General features: G+C 36.7%; 1 protein-coding gene across 2 annotated transcripts; it reads left to right on the forward strand.

Annotated features, from left to right (window-relative positions):
- The first annotated feature begins 10,035 nt into the window (after positions 1–10,035).
- Positions 10,036–18,986, forward strand: btbd10b (BTB (POZ) domain containing 10b). Of its 2 annotated transcripts, XM_084060705.1 has the most exons (9): positions 10,036–10,142; positions 12,925–13,060; positions 14,218–14,411; positions 14,711–15,026; positions 15,147–15,249; positions 16,065–16,185; positions 16,817–17,014; positions 17,148–17,258; positions 17,870–18,986. In XM_084060705.1, the coding sequence occupies exons 2-9, from the start codon at positions 12,957–12,959 to the stop codon at positions 18,199–18,201; spliced, it is 1,479 nt and encodes a 492-aa protein (XP_083916831.1). In that variant the 5' UTR covers positions 10,036–10,142; positions 12,925–12,956; the 3' UTR covers positions 18,202–18,986. The 2 variants fall into 2 exon arrangements, with proteins under 2 accessions (XP_083916831.1, XP_083916832.1); XM_084060706.1 differs by lacking the exon at positions 12,925–13,060 and having other exon boundaries at positions 10,055–10,142.
- The last annotated feature ends 2,484 nt before the right edge of the window (positions 18,987–21,470 follow it).

Genomic DNA, 21,470 nt, shown 5'->3' on the forward strand with positions numbered 1-21,470 from the left:
CTAAATGTGTAGGCTATATAGAAGTTAACTGAGTGATAATGCAACTTATGACTAAAGGCCCTCTCTCCTGTTTTGGGTAAGGTGGTTATAGGCTACTATACCCACTGCCGTAATATTACTATAGTGTACTGTAGTGTTGAGAGCAGAGACATTTCCCATAGCATACCTCCCCAAGCACAGCTGCTAAAAGCCTCATTTTCAGATTTGAATTTCTCTTCTGTTCTACATCTCATCTGAATATTTTGGTCTCTCACTTAGGCATAATTTCCTCTTTTCTGTTTCCCATACCTTGGTTTGTATGCATGCAAACTATAAGTTATCGTGACCCAACCACATAGTGCTATTACAGCCCAAGTGAAAAAAAAATATACTAAATATATTTTTCTGAAGTATACTTAATCTATTATTTTTGTACTTTATAAATTACATTTAAATTGTGTTATTTTGGAACCACTTAAGTAGTACTTAGTATATTAAAAGTTGAACTAAAGATATGCTAAAACATATCTTTAATATACTTTTATGTACTTTCCCCCCCCAAAAAAATACAATTTAATTACAACTTTACTTAACTGAAGTACAATTGCTGAAGTATACTATCATTACATTTATAGTGCATTACAAATACATATCAAGTACTAAATAAATATATATAGAGTATATAGCAATTATGCTTAAAATATGCAATCAATGTATTACAAATATACTTGGAGTATAAAATAAATGAATGTGAAGTATATTTCTAATAGTTTCAAGTATACTATCAATGTAATAATAAAGTATTTAAACTACAATCCAAATGTGCTAAAATATACTTTCAATGTAATAATAATGTATTTCAACTACAACTCAATTTAACTAAATGTACACAGTTAGTTAATTTAGAATATACTATTATTACATTGAAAGTATATTTTAAGCATAATTGCTATGTACTCTATATTTATTTATTTAGTACTTGATATGTATTGGTAATACACTATAAATTGAATGATAGTACACTTTAATGACATCAGCAAAACTGTACTTCAGATACTATAAGTATATTTGTAATTAAATTGTATTTTTTGTGGGGGAGAAAGTACATAAAAGTATATTAAAGATATGTTTTAGCTTATCTTTAGTGCAACTTTTAGTATATTAAGTACAACTTAAATGTTTCCAATCAACATAATTTAAATTGAATTTTATAAAAAAGTACAAATGAGTATATTCAATATTCTTCTGTGAAATGTAATTTAATATTTTTTCAAAATAAACCTACACGAATGGAAGAGCAATGTAACGTGAAGGCTTGAGATTTAGTTGTCTGTAAGAGCCATGACAACTCTCAATTGATACAACCTTCAACAACACACTCATGCTATATTTAATGATGTGAAAAGGGGAGAGAGACTGACCAAACAAACAGACATTTACACTCATGGTTTTACTAACAAATTACATAAAATACCATAAATCACCATATAGCACCACAACAAAACACTAAACTCAATAACCCATAACATAACCGCACTACGCATTCCCATATTCAAATAATAACACAAATAAGAACAATAACACAAATTTCCCAGCATGCACTGCGCTTCAGTGCATGCTGGGAAATGGACTCCCTCTAGCCACCATAAATGTAATGATAGTATACTTTAATGACATCAGCAAAAGTGTCCTTCAGATAGATACTGTAAGTATATTTGTAATTAAAGTATATATATATTTAATTGAATAAAAATGTGCTTTTCAAAAGTGTATTCATATAATGTTTATTTTTTGTTTAACTTAAGTACATTTAATGTTAAATATATTTAAATGATTATAGTAAGTGCTTTTACAGTATATTTATAGTAGATTATCCTCAATATGCATTTATTTTAAGATATACTATAATATGCTTATTAAAAGTATACTTTTCACAAAAACTATTTAAAATATGTTCAAGTATATATTTTTGTAAGTATATTAATGTCTATTTTATTGAAGTTTCACTTAAGTACTACTTCCTAAAAGTACACTTTTCTTCAGTGCATTTATAGTATAAGGCTGACAAAAATATACTGAAAAAGCATTATACTTAAAGTTTGCTTTAGTATACTTTTTAAGTATACTATTTTGAATATTTTCCTGGATGCTATTAGTAATATACTTCTTAACATTATACTTGTAATATACTTGTAAAAATATACCGAAAAAGCATTATACTTAAAGTTTGCTTTAGTATACTTTTTAAGTATACTATTTATCAATATGTTCCTGGATGCTATTAGTAATATACTTCTTAACATTATACTTGTAATATACTTGTTTTAAAGTGCATTCAATATATATTTCTACGAAGCACATTAAATACTAACATAAATGAATTTGTAATATAGCAAATTTCTTTTTAAGTTTACTAATGTGCTTTGTAGAAGTATATATTGAATGCATTTTAAAACAAGTATATCACAAGTATAATGTTAAGAAGTATATTACTAATAGCATCCAGGAGTAATATACTTCTTAAAAGTATACTTGTAATATAATTGTTTTAAAGTGCATTCAAAATATAGTTGTACAAAGCACATTAGTAAACTTTTTTGCTAAATTACATATTAATTTATGTTAGTATTTAATGTGCTTCGTAGAAATATATATTGAATGCACTTTAAAACAAGTATATTACAAGTATAATGTTAAGAAGTATATTACTAATAGCATCCAGGAACATATTGATAAATAGTATACTTAAAAAGTATACTAAAGCAAACTTTAAGTATAATGCTTTTTCAGTATATTTTTACAAGTATATTACAAGTATAATGTTAAGAAGTATATTACTAATAGCATCCGGGAACATATTCATAAATAGCATACTTATAAAGTATACTAAAGCAAACTTTAAGTATAATGCTTTTTCAGTATATTTTTTTCAGCCTTATACTATAAATACACTGATGAAAAGTGTACTTTTACAAATTAGTACTTAAGTGAAACTTCAATAGAATAGGCATTAACATACTTAAAAAAATATATACTTGAACATATTTTAAATAGTTTTTGTGAAAAGTATACTTTTAATAAGCATATTATAGTATATCTTAAATTAAGTGCATATTGAGGATAATTTGCTATGAATATACTGTAAAAGCACTTAAAATATAATAATTTAAAAATAAATTTAACATTAAATGTACTTAAGTTGAACAAAAATTAAACATTATATGAATAGACTTTTGAAAAGTACATTTTTATTTAATTAAATATATTTTTAGTTTAGTACACTTTTAACAAATGTGCTAAATTACAAATTCATTCATGTTGACATTAAATGTGCTTTGTAGAAATATATTTTGAATGCACTCTGATTATATTTGCTAAAATATATTTTACCAAAAAATGCACTGTTAGTATGCTTTGACAAAAGTTCAAATTGACAATTAACATACTTTTTGTGCTAAAAGTATACTTTAGCACAAAAAAAATACATTTTTTTTTCACTTGGGAGAACATAGCTTAATAGTTTAATTCGTTTTCCTCTATCCTATATGCTTTTGAACAGGTTGTAAATTGCATCTACCCAGTTACTATTTGTGTTTACAACAGAGTAAAGAGAATAATGCCGCCATGGTTCTGATTGCAAATTACCAATGGAAAGGAAATAAGAAAATAACAATACAATCTTTTACAGATCAACACATTTTATGACTTCTGAGCCTCACCACATATGTTTGACAATTGAGACATTAATTGGTATGATTTATGTCGTAGAACCAACAAACCATGAAGCTCTCTTAGGCTTAGGTTAACAACAGACTATATTTCCTGCCTAAATCATAAACCCTATATGGTAAAAAGCATTGAAATTAGGCGAGGGAACCGGTCCTATAGGCCAACTCATGGGTAATAGGACTAGGCCTCTGGCCTATAAACTGTAGCCTACCACTCTAGAAGGACTCCATCTCTCTTGCCCCCCACACATGCACATGCACATACAGTATGCATGAGTGCATGTGCACACACGCACGCACGCACAAACGCATGCACGCCCCCCCTCTCTCTCTCATCAATCATCAAGTATGTGTCTGCCATCCAGTCATTATTTCTAAGCCTCTTTTAAGAGCATGCATATCTAGAATAGTGATACTGAGGCAGCTCACTCTGAGCTGATTGTATGTTCTGTACAATGTTTTTCTTTGGTTTCGTAATTTTTTCCCACAAAGTGAACATTAATTAATTATACAATGGCCTTGTTGTACTTGTACACCATGCATGCATGCACCGGTAGGTACACAAAGATTCTAATATGACACCAATGCCACCTGTGCAGGCTAGTCAGCGGGGCATCGCAAAAGTACCGTATGTGATAGATTGATGTTGGTGTAGATACATTACGTTATGACATTTATGAGACTAGTGTTTGAGTCGGGTTAGTCATGACATGCTGTTGCCTCAGGGGGTAATACCGCCACATTCACATGATTTATTGTTACAATGGTCATTCATTCTAACTGGGGCTAAAGCAATAAATATTTAAATAATATCATTTAGATATGTATTCCATGTGTTTGTTTGATGACAGATAAGGTGAGATGATGAAGACAATCTAAAAATATCCTATTTTGTTACATGATACTACGTATATTCAAGTCGACCTCATTTCATGATAATAAGTAAACTCCATTTATAGATTTCAAGGAAAGCATTGCAGCTGTGACCTTCCATACTTTAGAACACACAAACCGGGTTAAAGTAGTGCATTCTACTTGTGCAACATATGACAATACAACAGTAAGAAATATGAAAGAATATTGAAAATACAGATAAACTGACAAGTAACTTTGCAGACCAAGTCCCTAAGGTAGCTAAATAGAATAACTGTGTGTGTGTGTGTGTGTGTGTGTGTGTGTGTGTGTGTGTGTGTGTGTGTGTGTGTGTGTGTGTGTGTGTGTATACATATATATATATATATATATATATATATATATATATATATATATATATATATATATATATACACTGTATTTTAAAAGAACAAACGCAAATACATAGCATACACCAGAAAACCATAACGTGCATAATAACAATTATCTCATTATGCCTATTTAGTTTAAAGAGACATGTATTATTTTTATGTGCATTGCTTACATTATGACATGGGGGTGACCCATGTAAATGATTTGTAAGCAATTCCTCACATGAACCTGTCGAGTTCCCCTGGCACCCTAGCAACATACCATTAGTGAGATGGTTAACATTGTGACCACATGAGATAATAAGTGTGACTTAGTTGAGCATGCTACAGTACGTGCATGCAAACCTCTTTGTCCAGCATAAGCCACAGGTGGTGCAAACTCCTGTTTACATCATGCATGATTAATAGGACTGAGAGACAGACGAGTCAGCATTGGCAAACTATATTCATAGGCACGTCTTATTTTGCATATATTTCTTCCATTATCAGCTTGACCTGCTCCAAGAGTGCTGCACAATTGGACAACCTTTCACTCTGACCTCTAGATTTGCATATGTGCAGTGCTTAATGTATGTATTTGCATTTATACTGACCTTTCAGCTTTGAGTCAAATATAAAATATTCAAGTGTCAGAAAAGTAAAAAGGCATTTGGATTGATGATTTAGGGACTGTGTGGCATCTTCCCTGCCTATTCTATGTAAACATAAGGTTAACATTGTAGAAACAAACCCTGTTTAAAGGGATGTTAAAGGGCAGAAGACACTGTAAAAACATAGCATGTAATGTTGGGGCCCTTTATGACAGCAAGATGTAGGTCCCTCTGTGGGACATATTCCTTCAGTCATGGCATAGCCATTCCTCTGCCGCATTTAGAAAACGCATCTCATGGTTACCTCATGCATCTTGTGACAGTATGACAGGGTTGTCCACTACTCATACATCATCTAAAGAACAGGTAGGCCAAAATGTAATGCTTCTAATACAGACACAAATGGTGTCTGTATTAGAAATAAAAAACATAATGGTATCTGCTTCATGTTTTCAAGTGGTGGTGATTAAGTTGTCTCCACTGACATAATGATGAGTGAAACTTGATGAAACCACAGCAGAAGGCTCAATGCACACTTGCAAGTTTGTCACACAGGTTCCTTGTTTGGAAATATGAAGCACTCTACAATTAGATTAGATATCCAGTTGCACTGCTGCTGAACTATAGCAATATGCATGACAGTACTTCAACAATTTATCCAATGTAAGTGAATGCTGTGGTACACATTTTTGCCATCATTGCCTAGAAATTTGGAGAAAGTGATGGCACACTGAGATAACCCTTGATTCAGAGAGTAATTTTGATGTCTAGAATCTCATCTATTAAAGACTAGGCCTAAATATCATCTCCAATGTGAAGTTCTCTGGTCAATGGTAATGATAAATCCTAACTTTCCCTTTCAGTTGGACCAATGGCACTTCTTCAATGCCTTACACTGTATATTTGGCACGCTTGCAGGACACGAACAATGAAATCAACAGCAATGTTATTGAATTGAAGTTCACTGAATTTCTTTTACAAGTATTGTAGTATGACAATTTCAAATCCCACCATCGAGTATGGTGAATGAAAATGGAATCAGTTAAAAAAAACACCGTGCCAGGAGCCCTGTTGTTCTCCTGGCTGAGGTGATGAAAGCTGAATTAGTAGTGAGTTGTGGTAGAGGTGCCGTCATGCACATGCTTGTCCCCATCGAAGCATTGAAAGGGTGACATCACCATCAATAATGAAAGTTTCTCATCGATGACCAGGGGAGGGCTATGCCATATAAAAAGGAAGGAGACTTTCTCAAAGTGCTCACACAAAAGTCTGATCAACAAGACTGACTCCACTTCTACATCCAAGCGACATTATTCCCAATAAAACCATCTGCAACTTTGTGGAAGTAAGGACGGAAAAATCTGGTAAGAATACTGTAGTATATATCCTATATATTGTTTTGTGTGTGGAAATCTTTGTAAATGCATATAGTAGCATAGAACTGACAATATGTACTGGATTATACCAAAACAGATTAGCTTCTTACATCATCCTTTATTTTGCAGCTGATCAACATGTTTTGTGCAAGATACTGGAGAACACTCCTTTTTATTGTCTTCCTGTCCAGTTTTCACATGGAGGCAAAACCAACGAGGTAAATTCCCTTGTTTGTGAAACATATCATACACAGTAAAATACTCAGTGTTGATTTACCCATTTGTACATTCTCAGAGTTAAATTAATGTGAATGATTTTAAAGTGTAACCTATCATAAAATAGATTAACTTCAGTCATGTTGTATAGTAGTATATTGAGTATGACATGTTTTGTTTGTTAGTCCCAGTGCGTGTTATTAAGTGTTTTGTCTATTTGGCTTACAGAAAGAGGTCAATCAGTGAGGTGCAGCTGATGCACAATGTTCGGGAACACAAGCAAGTGGGGGAAAGACAAGAGTGGCTTCAAGAAAAGTTAAAGGACATAACTGTCACACATGTCAAATCACAACACGAACAATCGAGGAAGATAAGAGACCTGTTTCCCTTTGATCGTTCAGGACCTGACGTTTAGTGAGGTTGAACACAACCATGGTTATCTGCCATTATGTCTTACACACAAGAGAAGCTGCTAACAAACCTGACTGTGATGAGATGAGCTGTTTGTCTTGATGCATTGAATATGTCTTTGTCTCATTTTTGTCAAAGTATTTTATTTTATTTATTTATGTATTTATTTATTCAAATTCGTTTTGACTTTTCTATTCACTTTTTATTTACCTTTTAATGTGTGATTTATTTAATCTGTTTTTCTTAGTTTTGTGTTTCTTTTATACATTTGGCAATTTATCTTTTTTTTAAGTTTACATTGTTGTTTGGTCTATTACACAGGCCAAAAGCAAGAAGTAGCTTACAGTATACATGTTGCTCTTTTGCACTGACTACAGATAAGGTCCAGCTAAGTCACGTCATAGTGTTTGTTTCCAATATTATTTATTCCTGGGGTTTTTTTCTTTCTTTTTATAAGTATCACTCCCCATGTTGTACTGTGTAATGTTTTGAAATAAGGACCAATTTTAATAACATATAGTCTTACAGTAAATGTGCCTGTTCTTCACTTGTACATCATCTTTGAATTAATCATATCATTATTGTTTAATACTGCAATTTGAAAAGGAAAAAATAACAAATAAACTCTTATTTTTAATGACAGCATCGACACTTTTACTTTATTTACCAATATTAATAATTGTCAAAGGTAACTTTTACTGAATAATCGATATAATGAAATGAGTATGTATTATTATATAGGCAAACTATTTCACAACATTTTCACAAATGCAAAAATAGATCTACAAGCTCACAGCAGGTGCCATCAATGCGTTTGATGCGTTGTGGAGCTAGATCAGCTATTTACGATGTGATTAATTATTATAATGATAATGTATAAATTATACATTATAATTAATTATTATTATACTGTATTATTATACAGTATAATAATTATTATTATTATTATTGTTATTATTAATTATTAATATTATTATCGCCATATTTGTAAAGGAAAGAATTGGAAGGAAGCAGCCAATCCCAAAAGAAATACTAGAAGAAGAATGGAAGCCCGGTTCATTCATACTTCGTCGCACAACGGTGTCGCGCGCCAAAAATAGCAGATCCACAAGCTCACTACGAGTAGTGGATGCGACGCGTGGTGAGCTTGTAGGTCAGCTATTTTCGACACCGTCGTGCGAGTGAAGCATAAATCAGGCTTTATCCGGCAGTAACCTCGCATCACCAGTCTTTCCACCTCGGAGGAAAGCCTGGTCTGCGTTCCAGAAGACAACATATGATCCGGTCTAGACCACGCCTACTGAAAAAAAGAAAAGAAAAAAGAATCCTCTTTCCGGTTCTGCCTATCCGGTTTTGCGGTTTAAATGGAATAGAATTTCCCCGTGGGATAATACCGACGCTAAATAGTCTCCGGATAGTGCACGCACATTTACATTTAAAAAATAAGCTAAACAATGCCGTATCAAGGATTTTATTAGCACGGACCTATTTTGGGGTGAGACGTCTTTCCGGTTCTGCCTATCCGGCCACTTTTTCTTTTTTTTCGACCGGATCATATACCCGAAAATGGAATGCTGCCCAGGCTAATCCGGCAGGAAGTTGGAACCAAACAAGCCAGGTAAACAACTATCGCGAGATAAACCGAGAACATTGTTGCCATGTCTGTTTTTATAAGCGACTTTGGGCTTGTTTTCTTCACCAAAGTTGCTGGTAAATATTGGTGCTTATTTGGGCCACTTTCCTAAGTGTTGTTTTAAATCAAATCAGTAACATTTCCACATCAGGACCCCCCCCCCCCCCCAATTAATGTACTTGCCACAGATCTGAAAAAGAAAAAAGACAAATATTTTGTGCCAGGGCAGCAGGGGCAGGGAGTCAGGTAGCCCTAGAATGTATGTGATCTTAACATACTTTCATGTATTTCAAATACACAGCCATAGATCGGACTTACCCACTCGCGGTTAGCAGCGCGATCTGCGCGGCATTAAAGTGCTCTAAACTGCGTGTGTACTCACCCAATAATGAATTCCTAAAACTTTGAGTCAGATATTGTCCTCTAGTTTCATGTCCAATTGAAAGTTCTGCCAGAAAATGTGTATTTGGTAAAATATCTACACTTTTCCTCCTTTTCCACGAGCTGCACACGGACGACTTTCTGTACGGGCGAGGGGCCCGATTTGAGTGAAGGACCTTTATCAAAACTTCCTTTGATCACCACAAACGTGTCATCACAAATTGACAGGGAAGCACAAATGAATGGGGCAAACAATTGACAGGTACGTTGTCATTGGTGCGGGGTAATGAATCACACACCACATGCCAATTGTGTGCCCCAAACATTTGTGCTTCCCAAAGGAAGTTTAGATATATTCAGTCCTGCACTCATTCGGGTCCCTCGCCCGGACAGTATACATACAGTGTATGGTTGAAAGTGTTCATGTGGCTTCTTTTGGGCTTGTTATCCTAGATCTGGTTGCTTGTTTCTCTCACTAAATATGGCAACACTGGCAGTGAAGCAGCTGCAGCTACTAACAGTAATGTCCTTTTTTGGACTCAACTAAAAGGACCCGTCTTGCTTGCTGTTACGTCCACAGACAGGTATTTATTTACACACTGTATATCCCTACACTTGTATTTATTTTAGCCTAAGTTATTGTAGTTATTTTGTGACTGTTTTGCTTGAATTGTAGTTTGTTAGACGTCAGCTGGGTAGTGGGTAGCTCCATAAAGAACCTCTCACTCATAGCGGAGTGAGAGGTTCTTTATGGAGCTAGGTAGTGGGTGTTAGCTAGCCTGGCTAACATTCGCCCAGTGTTTAGCAGGTTGTTTTTTAACATCAGAGTGAGTTGTGTTTATTAGTGTTGCCATATGAAACGTTCTAACAACACAAATGCTCCCTGGGCACGAAACACTTTATAATATTTGAGAACCACTGGTTTTAAATAATAATTAAAACATTTGGAAGGAAGCAAGCCTAATTAAGCAAGTACACTTTAGAAACGAGCCCAAAAACGGCAACCACCAATATTTACAAGCAGTGGCGTAAAGTAACTAAGTACATTTACTCAAGTAATGTTGAGGTACTTTTACTTTACTGGAGTATTTCCAATCTTCAATATTTTTACTTCTACTCTGTTACGACTCCCACCCTAGGGGTGATGGGAGTGCAACATATATGACTCTTTGAAACCAGTTTGCAAAAAGAATAGATATTTATTACAAAGTTCACGGTCAAAAAGTCATTAAATGTCCAAAATGTCCTTAGTCTATTCACAGGTTACCTTTTACCTTTTAACAATGTCAAAATGTGCCTTTCCTGGAAGGCTGAATGTGATTGTGGCTCAGGTAAATAAGCAAAACAAAAGGAAACAAAAACAAGTTAACTGGCCAACTGGAAAGGAAACAAAAGAAATAAAGAGACTGTTAAATCACTCAAAAGGGTTATCAAAACATTATGTCAAAGTCAGCCTTTCCTAAGGGCTCAAACCATACTTTAACAAACCAAACAAACGAGGGGTCAGTGGTGGAGAGGACAGGGAAGGTCTCATCTCCATGAGTTAGCAGCACTGCAGTGCTTTTATAGACATCACATGATGGGTGATCAAGTCCACCTGTGGAGCAGGCAGCCCATGAGCCAATTGCACCTCTCTAGTCAATCACAGTGGGATTTAGAGCCTTCCCTCACTCCTCCTCACCCATGACAGACACCTCCTGCATGATAGGGAAGAAACATGCAGTCAGTCACCTCTTCCTCATACATGTCAATAATATATTACTCATACATCATAATAATACATAATCATAAGGTCACCTGACCGTAACATGCTCCACATCTCAGAGGCAAATATTGTACTTTTACTCCGCTACAATTTTTTGACAACTTTAGTTGATAGTTACTTTGCAGATATAAAGTATTATATTATAAAACATGGTATTTGATACTTTTACTCAAGTAAAAAAATGTGAGTACTTTTTCCACCACTGTTTAGAAGCAACTTTTCAGAAAAAGAAGACCAAAGTAGCTTATAATAAGCCGACATGGCAACACTATTTATGTGTCGAGTTGTGTGTGGTAAATAACGTCTGACTGTAACTGACTGCCCGCCTTCACTGTTTTGTAACGAAGCGTCAGCCGTTATAGCTAACATGACTCAGTAAGGCCAGTGGTGGAAAAGGTTCCTGCATTTTTTGCACAAGTAAAGGCATAAATGGCAATGTAGAAATACTCCGTTACAAGTAAAAGTCCGGAATTGAAAATGTACTTGAGTAAAAGTACAAAAAGTATCAAATAAATGTAGAAAGTACCCATTATGCAGAATGTCCCGTTTCACAACTTTTCAACTGTATGAAATCTGAATGAAAATCGGCTATTTTCAAATGGCCGACATGTAGGGCTGAAGTGAAGTGTATGTTTTGTAATAATAATCAAAGCCTACAAAGTAACTAGTAACTAAAGTCTCCAAATAATTGTAGTGGAGTAAAAAGTACAGTATTTGCCTCTGAGATGTAGTGAAGTAAAAGTACTGACATTTTAAAATACTTCAGTAAAGTAAAAAAAAAATCCTCAGATTTTCACTTAGCCCAACGTTAATTGCATTAGTTAAAGTGTAGGGGTTGGGGTTATACTGGTATAGTCATATCAGTCAATGATATTTTAACGTTAATTGCATTAGTTAAGTAACTAAATGTATATTTTCTCTTTAGATGTTCTATCATTCATGTTTGCTACCCAACCCATGTCGTTTATATTGAAAGGGGTAGTTGGCATTAACTTATTGTAGTTGTGTTTTGATATGAAATAATGCTGGAAAGGATTAAGTGACTTAGTTGAAGAAGTACTCAGATATACCTAAGTAAAAGTAGCAATACCACAGGGTGAAAGTAATATAAAGTCCATTCAAAATCTTACTTAAATCAAAGTACAAAAGTATTGCCATCTAAATAGACTCAAAGAAACACAAGTAAAAGTACTCATTATGCAGAATGCCTGTTTCAGAAATCATATACATTTTATTGGACTATAATTATTATCTGCCACTTAATTTCTATTTTATACTTTGGCTATTCAAACATAGCTGATCTACAAGCTCACAATGCTGTTGATCACAACACATTGTGAAATTGTTGATCTGGCATTTTATTACGAATCTGATAAATCTACATCTGAAAAGTAATTTACTAATATACATACTAATATATATCAAATACAGTGGAATAAAAAGTACAACATTTGCCTCTGAGATGTAGTGGAGTTGAAGTAAAAAGTATGAAGAAATTGTAATGCTCAAAGTAAAAGTGCCTTGAACATTTTGCTCAAGTGCAGTACTTGAGTAAATGTACTTAGTTGCTTCACATCACTGCTTGTTGATGTTGCTGGTAGATGATGAAGGGTGAAAGATCCAGACTGGACTGATGGCAGAACGTCTACAGTTATATGACAGCAACTCCAGTGACACTGAGAACTGGACTGAACACAAAACAACCAGCCGACCTCGCAAACTCTGCAAGCATTCGAGGTGAGCCAACCAAACATATGATCTTGGCTTGGAGTAGTAGTAACCAGTGGTGGAAAAAGTACTCACATTTGTTACTGAAGTAAAAGTATCAATACTGCAATGGAGAAGTACTCTGTTACAAGCAAAAGTTTGGAATTCAAAATTTACTTGAGTAAAAGTACAAAAGTATTAGCATCAAAATGTACTTAAAGTACCAAAAGTAAAATTACTAAAATGTTTGAAAATAGCCTAGGTATAAAATAGGGCTAAAGTGGTAAATGCATGTTTTATAATGATGCAAAGTAACTGGTAACTAAAGTTTTCAAATAATTGTAAGTAAGAGTAAAAGTACTGATAATTGGAAATACTCCAGTATAAGTAAGTATACAGTAAGTACCTCAAAATTGTCAAGTACAGTATATTGCATTCTTGCAACCACAACATAATACTGTTTGCCACTGACAGAGTAATAACTGTTTTGTCAAAAGTGGGTCCCACCTGGTCATGACAACAAATTCTGGGTATTGACTGCAAAGAGTCATGTTCAGGACAAACAATGAGTTTTCGCAACTTGTATTGCATGTATTCACCATGAGGTGGCCATGGTCCATCTCGGTGGAAGAACGACATAGCAAGGATAGAAGTCCAACCCTGCGGTGCTTCGAAAGCAGACTTTAATCGGATGATGATGTAATCGCATCAATCAGCACTGTTGATGTCACAAATTGACTAAACATCCACACATTTGACTGTGGAATATTCATTAAGGGTAGGTTATCCTGTTGGCTGTCACACTGGTGGAACAGTGTACTGTATATCATGATATTGCTACTAGCATTTTGATGAAGCTTCACATCATTACATGCTTTTTATTCAGGTAATGCCTAAAGCTAACCAGTGATTCACTCTGTAGAGGGAGTGTAGGTTTGACATACTTAGAGTTGATTGCTCAAAGTCTTTGTAATTGCTCATATTTTGTTTGTATGACGTCCAATTGTCCATCCCTGGATGGTTATGTACCCCTCGACATCAAAAGTGGGTGTGCCATGCCAATAGGGTGGCTTCATTGCTGTTGAGCAGAACAATGAAATTAAAATTGAAATGCTCAGTGGGGCCTATCTCTCAGTAAGTATGTTAAGTATATCCACAGTTAATATTGAGTATGTCCTTCTAAACAGTGCTCAGGCCCGTGCATCTCGAGTGGAGGAAGACCAGGAGAAGATGAGCCTGCATGGTGCCAGCGGTGGCTGTGACCGCTCACGTGATCGCCGGCGCTCCAGTGACCGTTCCCGGGACTCCTCACACGAAAGAGAAGGCCAGCTCACTCCCTGCATTCGGAATGTCACCTCACCCACCCGCCAACACAACAGCGGTGAGTATATCAAAATAGCAGAAATAGCTGATCTACAAACTTACGACGCGTCACAACGCGTCAGGAAGTGACTTGTAACAACAACGCGAACAATCCGAATGAGCTTATTGCGCAAGAACATTGACACATTGAAGGAATTTGGCTTGGTATGATTCTCTCTCTCCATTTTCACAAAACGTCAAACAGTTGTAAGAAATATGAATATGATATGTTACGTGTTACATTGGATGTACACTTCTTTTTGTTTGAAGGTGAAAATTGTCCTCCGTAACCTTATGGTTTTGCTCGTTTGTGCCCAGACCGTGACAGTGGCCCACCGTCCAGACCCAGCAGCCCACGGCCTCAGAGAGTCTCTCCCAGCGGTTCCAGCAGCAGTGGGGTGGTCAGCAGTCGGAACAGCAGCCTGTCCAGTTCAGAGGGCACCGCCTTCAAGAGCTTAGGGGTTGGAGAGATGGTTTTTGTATATGAGAATGCTAAGGACGCAGGAGGAGGGAGCGCTGCTGTTGGAACCCGAAGTATTAGGACCTCAGAGAGGGTCACTCTCATTGTTGACAACACACGCTTTGTGGTAGACCCTTCCATCTTCACTGCGCAACCCAACACTATGCTGGGGAGGTATAATGCACTTAAACATCATCATTCTTCTTCATTCATTGATACTGTTGCTACTATAGCAGAAAACATTGCAGAATCAAATGACATAAATTATACTATACCCTGCTTTACCTTTAACAGAATGTTTGGATCTGGAAGAGAACATAATTTCACACGGCCCAATGAGAAAGGGGAATATGAGGTCGCCGAGGGCATCAGCTCCACAGTATTCCGTGCCATTTTGGTCAGTCCTCCACTATATTGCCTTCTACGTATTACCACTGATCATCATTATTTATTTTTCTACTAGGGGGACTCAAGATTAGAGTGCATGTTGAAATTCTGCAGATATTTGTGGTTTATATGTTAAACCACAAATAAGAGACAAGGTGGCCCATTGTAACATGAGGGGGGGGGGAGATTTTGTGTATGTAGGGGATGCCAGGGTAAAAAAGAATTCAGCAGGACATAAAAGGATGGGCTACTGAAATGCAATACGTCTTCCATACAGTATGTACACACTGTCTGCAAACTCACAATACCTCAGCACATATACAGTACACATTATGCAATTTAATAGGAAATGCATGTCAATGAACTGTTACAATATCCAGTGTTCAGCGGAACTGCGCTTGGCTATTCTTATTCAGTTCAGCAAACTAGTACATTACAGTAGACTTCGCACAATTATCACAATAAAATGTTGACTTTATGTTAAGTTTGAATCAATCTGGGAACTCATTCGGTAATTTAAAAAAAATGTATCCTTAGTTTTTGCTTCTGGGGGCACAACCTTAAACATTGGCCATTCATCCACAAAAGAACATTTTAGTTTATCAAAATGTGATGTTGACCTACAGCATAAATAAAACGTAATAATTGATATGTCACAGTTCTTCGAGTTTGGAGTAACTCTTACAAGGACATAAGTACTGAAAATGATGTTATATGAAATTGTTACCAGTAAATTAGATTGAAAGCTAATGCGGTGGTGTAGGTTTAAGCTAACAATGGCATGTTTATACTTTGAGTCATTTTGTAACTTTGTGCAATTGGCAGGATTACTACAAATCTGGAATGATCCGCTGCCCTGATGGAATCTCCATACCGGAATTACGAGAGGCATGTGACTATCTGTGCATCTCATTTGACTACGGCACCATCAAGTGTAGAGACCTTAGTGAGTATCCCTTCTGCATCACTTTGTTTTCAATGGATGTCATTTTATTTAAAAAGACAAAATTACTTATGAAGCAAGTTCAGTAAAGTCATTTTGTATAATGGGTGCTTGTCCCTGTTATGTTCCTCCAAACAACTAATTTTAGTTGTCTTTCTACCCAGTCAAGTATAATTTACAGCCAACAGATTAGGCTACTGAAAGTCTCTGTAGGTGCAGTCAGTAGGTGCAGTCATGTCTTAGAATGCAATGACAGTCGAGGTGTAGAGTAGACACGGATGTTGCACAAAATTAACATCAAATGTTCTTTACATGGCTTGTACATCATATTAAACAGGTGTTGGTAAACAAATACCAAATGTGGGTGATTAAAAGACAGCCACAGTCGCTGAGCAGTGTTTACAAGTGTGTGATTAAAAGATGGTCACATTCAGTGAGCAATGTTTACAAATGTGTGAATAAAAGGCAGTCGCATTCAGTGAGCAATGTTTACTAAAGAGCCAGCCTGGCATGAAAATGCACAAAACAAAACGTATAATGACTCTGCTAATTTGGCAGCCTTCTTGCTATGGTTTCCATAATTTTGCGGGATTCATAGTGGCATCCTTCCTGATAAAATCTGTTCTTTTATCAGGTGCCCTGATGCATGAACTGTCTAACGATGGTGCGCGTCAGCAATTTGAGTTTTACCTGGAAGAGATGGTTCTACCTCTGATGGTGGCTAGTGCCCAGAGTGGAGAAAGGGAGTGTCACATTGTAGTGCTTACTGATGACGATGTGGTGGACTGGGATGAAGAGTATCCACCACAGATGGGCGAAGAGTACTCACAGAGTAAGCATGCTTTTTTTTGCCCCTTTTTTGTATTCTATATCCCCCCCCCCCAGTTTGATAGAAACTGTAGAATGCTGACAATGAATAGCAAGTTTTAATGTCCGACTGCAACCTTTTCTTTATCTTTTTGCAGTTATATACAGCACAAAACTGTACAGGTTTTTCAAGTATATTGAAAATCGTGATGTTGCCAAATCAGTCTTGAAGGAGAGGGGACTGAAGAAAATAAGATTGGGCATTGAAGGTGAGTTGCACCATTAAATAACCATACACTACTTTTGTTCCTTGGACAGAGTCGTTTCTGTTGAAATGTTAAATGCCGTAACACATTCACCGCTAGAGTTTATTCATAATGTACTCACCCACTGCCAGCGATTTGAGTTTTTATAGCCTTCTGAACTGGTCACAAAAATGTTATATCCATCAAAGACGACGGACGTACGAGCCCTCATAGGGTTTAGGTTTCGCTTTCTTCTTCTTCTGTGATTTCAGCGGCTCAAACAGGCTGCAAACGTATCCGTTTGGCTGTGATGTGATTTCTGCTCTTCCCCACCGGCCATCTTAGATTAGCTTAGCATCCGATCATCTATCAGATCGGAAAGTACACTGTGTTGGATTACTTATCTCTCAAGGAAGTAATCCAACACAGTGTACTTATGTTTTGAAAGTAAAGTTTTGTATATGCGGTCAAACATGCACTACTACTGGTATGGTGACTTAATATCAATTGCCATGTCCTTGTTTACATGATCTAAAATAACTGTTCTCTAAACTAGACTCTTAAAATGTGGTGGTCACACAGTGGAATGCCTATTGTTCCTCTCCCCGATCACAAATCGTATGTCCTCTCCACAGGCTACCCCACTTACAAAGAGAAAGTCAAAAAGCGTCCCGGAGGTCGTCCAGAGGTAATTTATAACTATGTCCAGAGGCCCTTCATTCGCATGTCTTGGGAGAAGGAAGAGGGTAAGAGTCGTCATGTGGACTTCCAGTGCGTCAAGTCCAAGTCGATCACCAACCTGGCAGCGGCAGCAGCGGACATCCCCCAAGATCAGCTGGTGGTGATGCACCCCGGCCCCCAGGTGGACGAACTGGACATCCTGCCCAACCACCCCCCCACTGGGAATCACTACAGCAACAATTATGGCAACGAGCCTGACCCTGACGCCCCCTCCCCTGCTCTCTGAGAACAGACTACGGCTTGATCCATACAAAGTCGAGCGTGGTGTCACGTGCAGAAAAATGGCAGATCTACATGCAACAAAGTATAGATCAGGCTTACTCTTTCAATGCCTCTTGCCCATTTACTTTCCCACTTATTCGCCACTCCCAGCATGCTGCAGCATGGAGCGCCAGGGGCAGCATAACCATATTGCCTTGACACCTCCTTTGCAGCCTTAGAGCCTCAACAACCAGGTGGACTGTACAGAATAAAGAGGGACACAAGACTGGTAAAGGAAGATTTCTCTGTTTTCCTTTTCTTTTTTTTACTTGACCAAAGGAATTTATTTTTCTGTTCATTATTTGAATTAAACTGAGAAAACACAATTTGTTATTAATATTATTATTATCATTATTAACAAAGGCTATTGTTATTTTTTTGGTGAGATTGAGCAGTGAACTTTGTGGTCACACTGTATTTTCTCCCTGGTTTTTATTTACCGTAACTTGCGAGACTGGACATGATTCTGGGAGGCCTAACTGGTGAATTGTGATGAGTGCTTTGAGAGTAACATCAGAGATTTCTGGCCATAGAGTAAAGCCTCTGGTATTGCTATCAGCCTTCGGTGTCGTGATTTCCAATCAAACTCTCCTGAGATAAACAGGGGAGATAGTCATTTGCCGGGTCTGATGCAGTGTTGCGCTTTTCTCATAGCCAAGTACTTCAGGAGAAAACAGGATGTTGTGGTCAGAATTGCTTGAAATCAGTTTGAAATGAAAAATGCTAAAATAAAGAGACAGAAATGATGGATTCTTGTGGTTTCTTTCATCATTAATCTAAAACCTCTTATCAGTTAATTTACATAAAAACTATATCAGAAGTTTCCCACTGCTTGCAATAACGGTAGTTTTAAAGGTAGGGTAAGTGATATTCTTTGGTTAAAAAGAAAAAATGGTCAAGGTTAAAGCACTATTTTCTGATGGTAATCATTGCTATAGATTGTTTGTTCCGTAACAGGAATCCCCCACCCCATCTCTACAGTTATGAACATAACATCCGAATTTGTATTTTGTTTTTAAATGACCAACACAATATTGTGACCTGTCATGAGCTGATTATTAAATTAAAGACAATTAACTGCAATATAATACTGCCTTTAAAAATATATAGAGGCTCCTTTGTTAAGCCACAAACGTCTTTCGGTTTCATTTAACCAATGGTAAACTCTGCCATTTACTAAATCATAACTCAGCAGCTGTTTTTAATTATCAATAAATACAGGAAATGTATTAACCCCTGAGCTGATGCAATGCAAAATGTAAGGCAGAAATGTAGTCTGTACTGTACATCTTTAATTGGTCACTGAGATTTTAACAAGCTGAGGACTCGGTTGATCAAATTCATGCTTCTGGTTCTGGAATCAAAATTGTGTCTACACGTGAAGTCTGTACACTAAATTGGCTTACATATGTTGCATGTAAACGTGTTTAAAGGCATTTTTATTACTTTGGCCTTCAATACCCACCATTCGTCAAAATATCTAGATGTACTGTTACTCTGTGTGAGGAAATGCAATTATGCATTTCTAGATCATTCTTGGACATCCTAACCATCAATGTGTATCCAAGCCATGTATTGCTGCCACTTTATATGAAGTTATGTGGTCAAGCCATGCATGTCAAGTAGCCATGTACTGTAGCTTTTAATGTACGGTATAGTGTGGATAGTGCGACCACATTGCAAACACCTGCCACCTTTTAAGACCTAATGCAATGATTGATTATTTCAGACTTGTACTTTTAACATTTTAAAGTGTCTCATACTGCACCTTATCCTAACTGGACATTACAGCAGCTGTTAGAAGCAGAGATGTGTAAGCTTCAGAAAACTGCTCTGTTTGAAGTCTCACACGCGCACACACAGTCTAGCTATCCTTATACCCTATTGAAGTATCATTTTTTAAACCTTGGAGAACATAGTCCACTGGAGCCTGTCAGGTCAGCATATCCCAAACACAGGCTCTCCCTCCAAGTGGCCATAATGTACTCCATAACCCTATTCAGTATGATTTATTGCAGCATCAGACAAAATATGCACTTGTCCTTGCTTGCCAGCTTTCTGAAATTCACAATGCGAGCAAAGAAGCATCGATTGGATCTAGGTTAGACTGTAACGGTATACAGTAGTTCAGCATTTTATTGAGTAAATGTGTACAAAAACAAATATAATATGCACATCACTTGGCTGAGGTGCTGGGTTGGAAAGTATCATGAATAAAAAGAATAAAGCCTCTTCATCAGGTTTGACCCGATGAAGAGCCTATTGGCTCGAAACGTTGTCATTAAATTACATTGGAGCAGATGAGTGTGCAGGTTTATTATTTTCTTTATTGAGTAAATGTCCCATCAAAAGTGTTTTCTTATTTTACAGAAGACCATGGACCAGAATAATGTAGTTGGGAATGTGTCCCCCTTAGTTAAAGATGCCTACATGACCTTAATTAAGCGGCCTCAATGTAGGGAGCCCTGTACTAGCCGTTTATTTGCCACCTGCCACCTCTGTGGCTTATGGGTTCCTCTGACACCAGAAGGTTCAAACTTCAAACACATTTATTGTGGAGGTGGAAATGGTCTATCTTGAGTATGTGGGGATGGCTGATTTATCCTGTGTGTTTCCATTCGATCACACCACTCTGCTCACACCCAGCTCAGAGTCTAAGTTGTTTGACTCAGGCCACATGTGACCGTTTGGACCGTCCCAAGGAAGTTTTTGCAAATGACCAGGGATAGGGGAGCAGTGGAGGTCAAAAGTAAGACATGCCTATGATGCCTCCAAGCAAATGGCTGTGACCATCTTCTCATAGTCAGCTCCTGCCTTCTGGTGCACAGAGATTTCCACTGTATTGATATCAAGCATTTTCATGTCAAGGACCCTCTAATTGATATATATTAAGTTGTGGACCCCCATCTGAAAATATTTTTTGCCAAGAACTCCCATAAGAGAAGATTTGTGTTAATAACGTCCAAAATCATTCCAAAATGTTCACGTATAAAAAATAGAGAACACATTGTGATAAGTACTGTATAAAACAGGGTTAAAGTACCTAGAGTACCTAATTTAGCAATGGACTCCACATCTGCCCTTTGTTTCCAGTCATCTTCTGAGGGGTCCTCTGACAGTATTCCACTGAATGAGCAGCAGTGCTCTGGCTTTCCTCAAAGTATGCTCTCAGACAGGCCCTACAATAAATACTGGCCAAATGTATATAACTATAAGTTCGGGCCGCTACATGGG

Source organism: Gymnoscopelus microlampas, assembly GCF_963454915.1.
Source record: "Gymnoscopelus microlampas genome assembly, chromosome: 1".
Taxonomy (NCBI): Eukaryota; Metazoa; Chordata; class Actinopteri; order Myctophiformes; family Myctophidae; genus Gymnoscopelus; species Gymnoscopelus microlampas.

What these genes read in the sequence shown, in the direction of transcription:
- btbd10b (XM_084060705.1), top strand. Translation starts at nt 12,957, where the DNA reads ATGGCAGAACGTCTACAGTTATATGACAGCAACTCCAGTGACACTGAG. An exon ending in CAGTATTCCGTGCCATTTTG is followed by an intron (nt 15,250 to 16,064) that starts GTCAGTCCTCCA and finishes TGCAATTGGCAG; the next exon opens with GATTACTACAAATCTGGAAT. An exon ending in AATAAGATTGGGCATTGAAG is followed by an intron (nt 17,259 to 17,869) that starts GTGAGTTGCACC and finishes TCCTCTCCACAG; the next exon opens with GCTACCCCACTTACAAAGAG.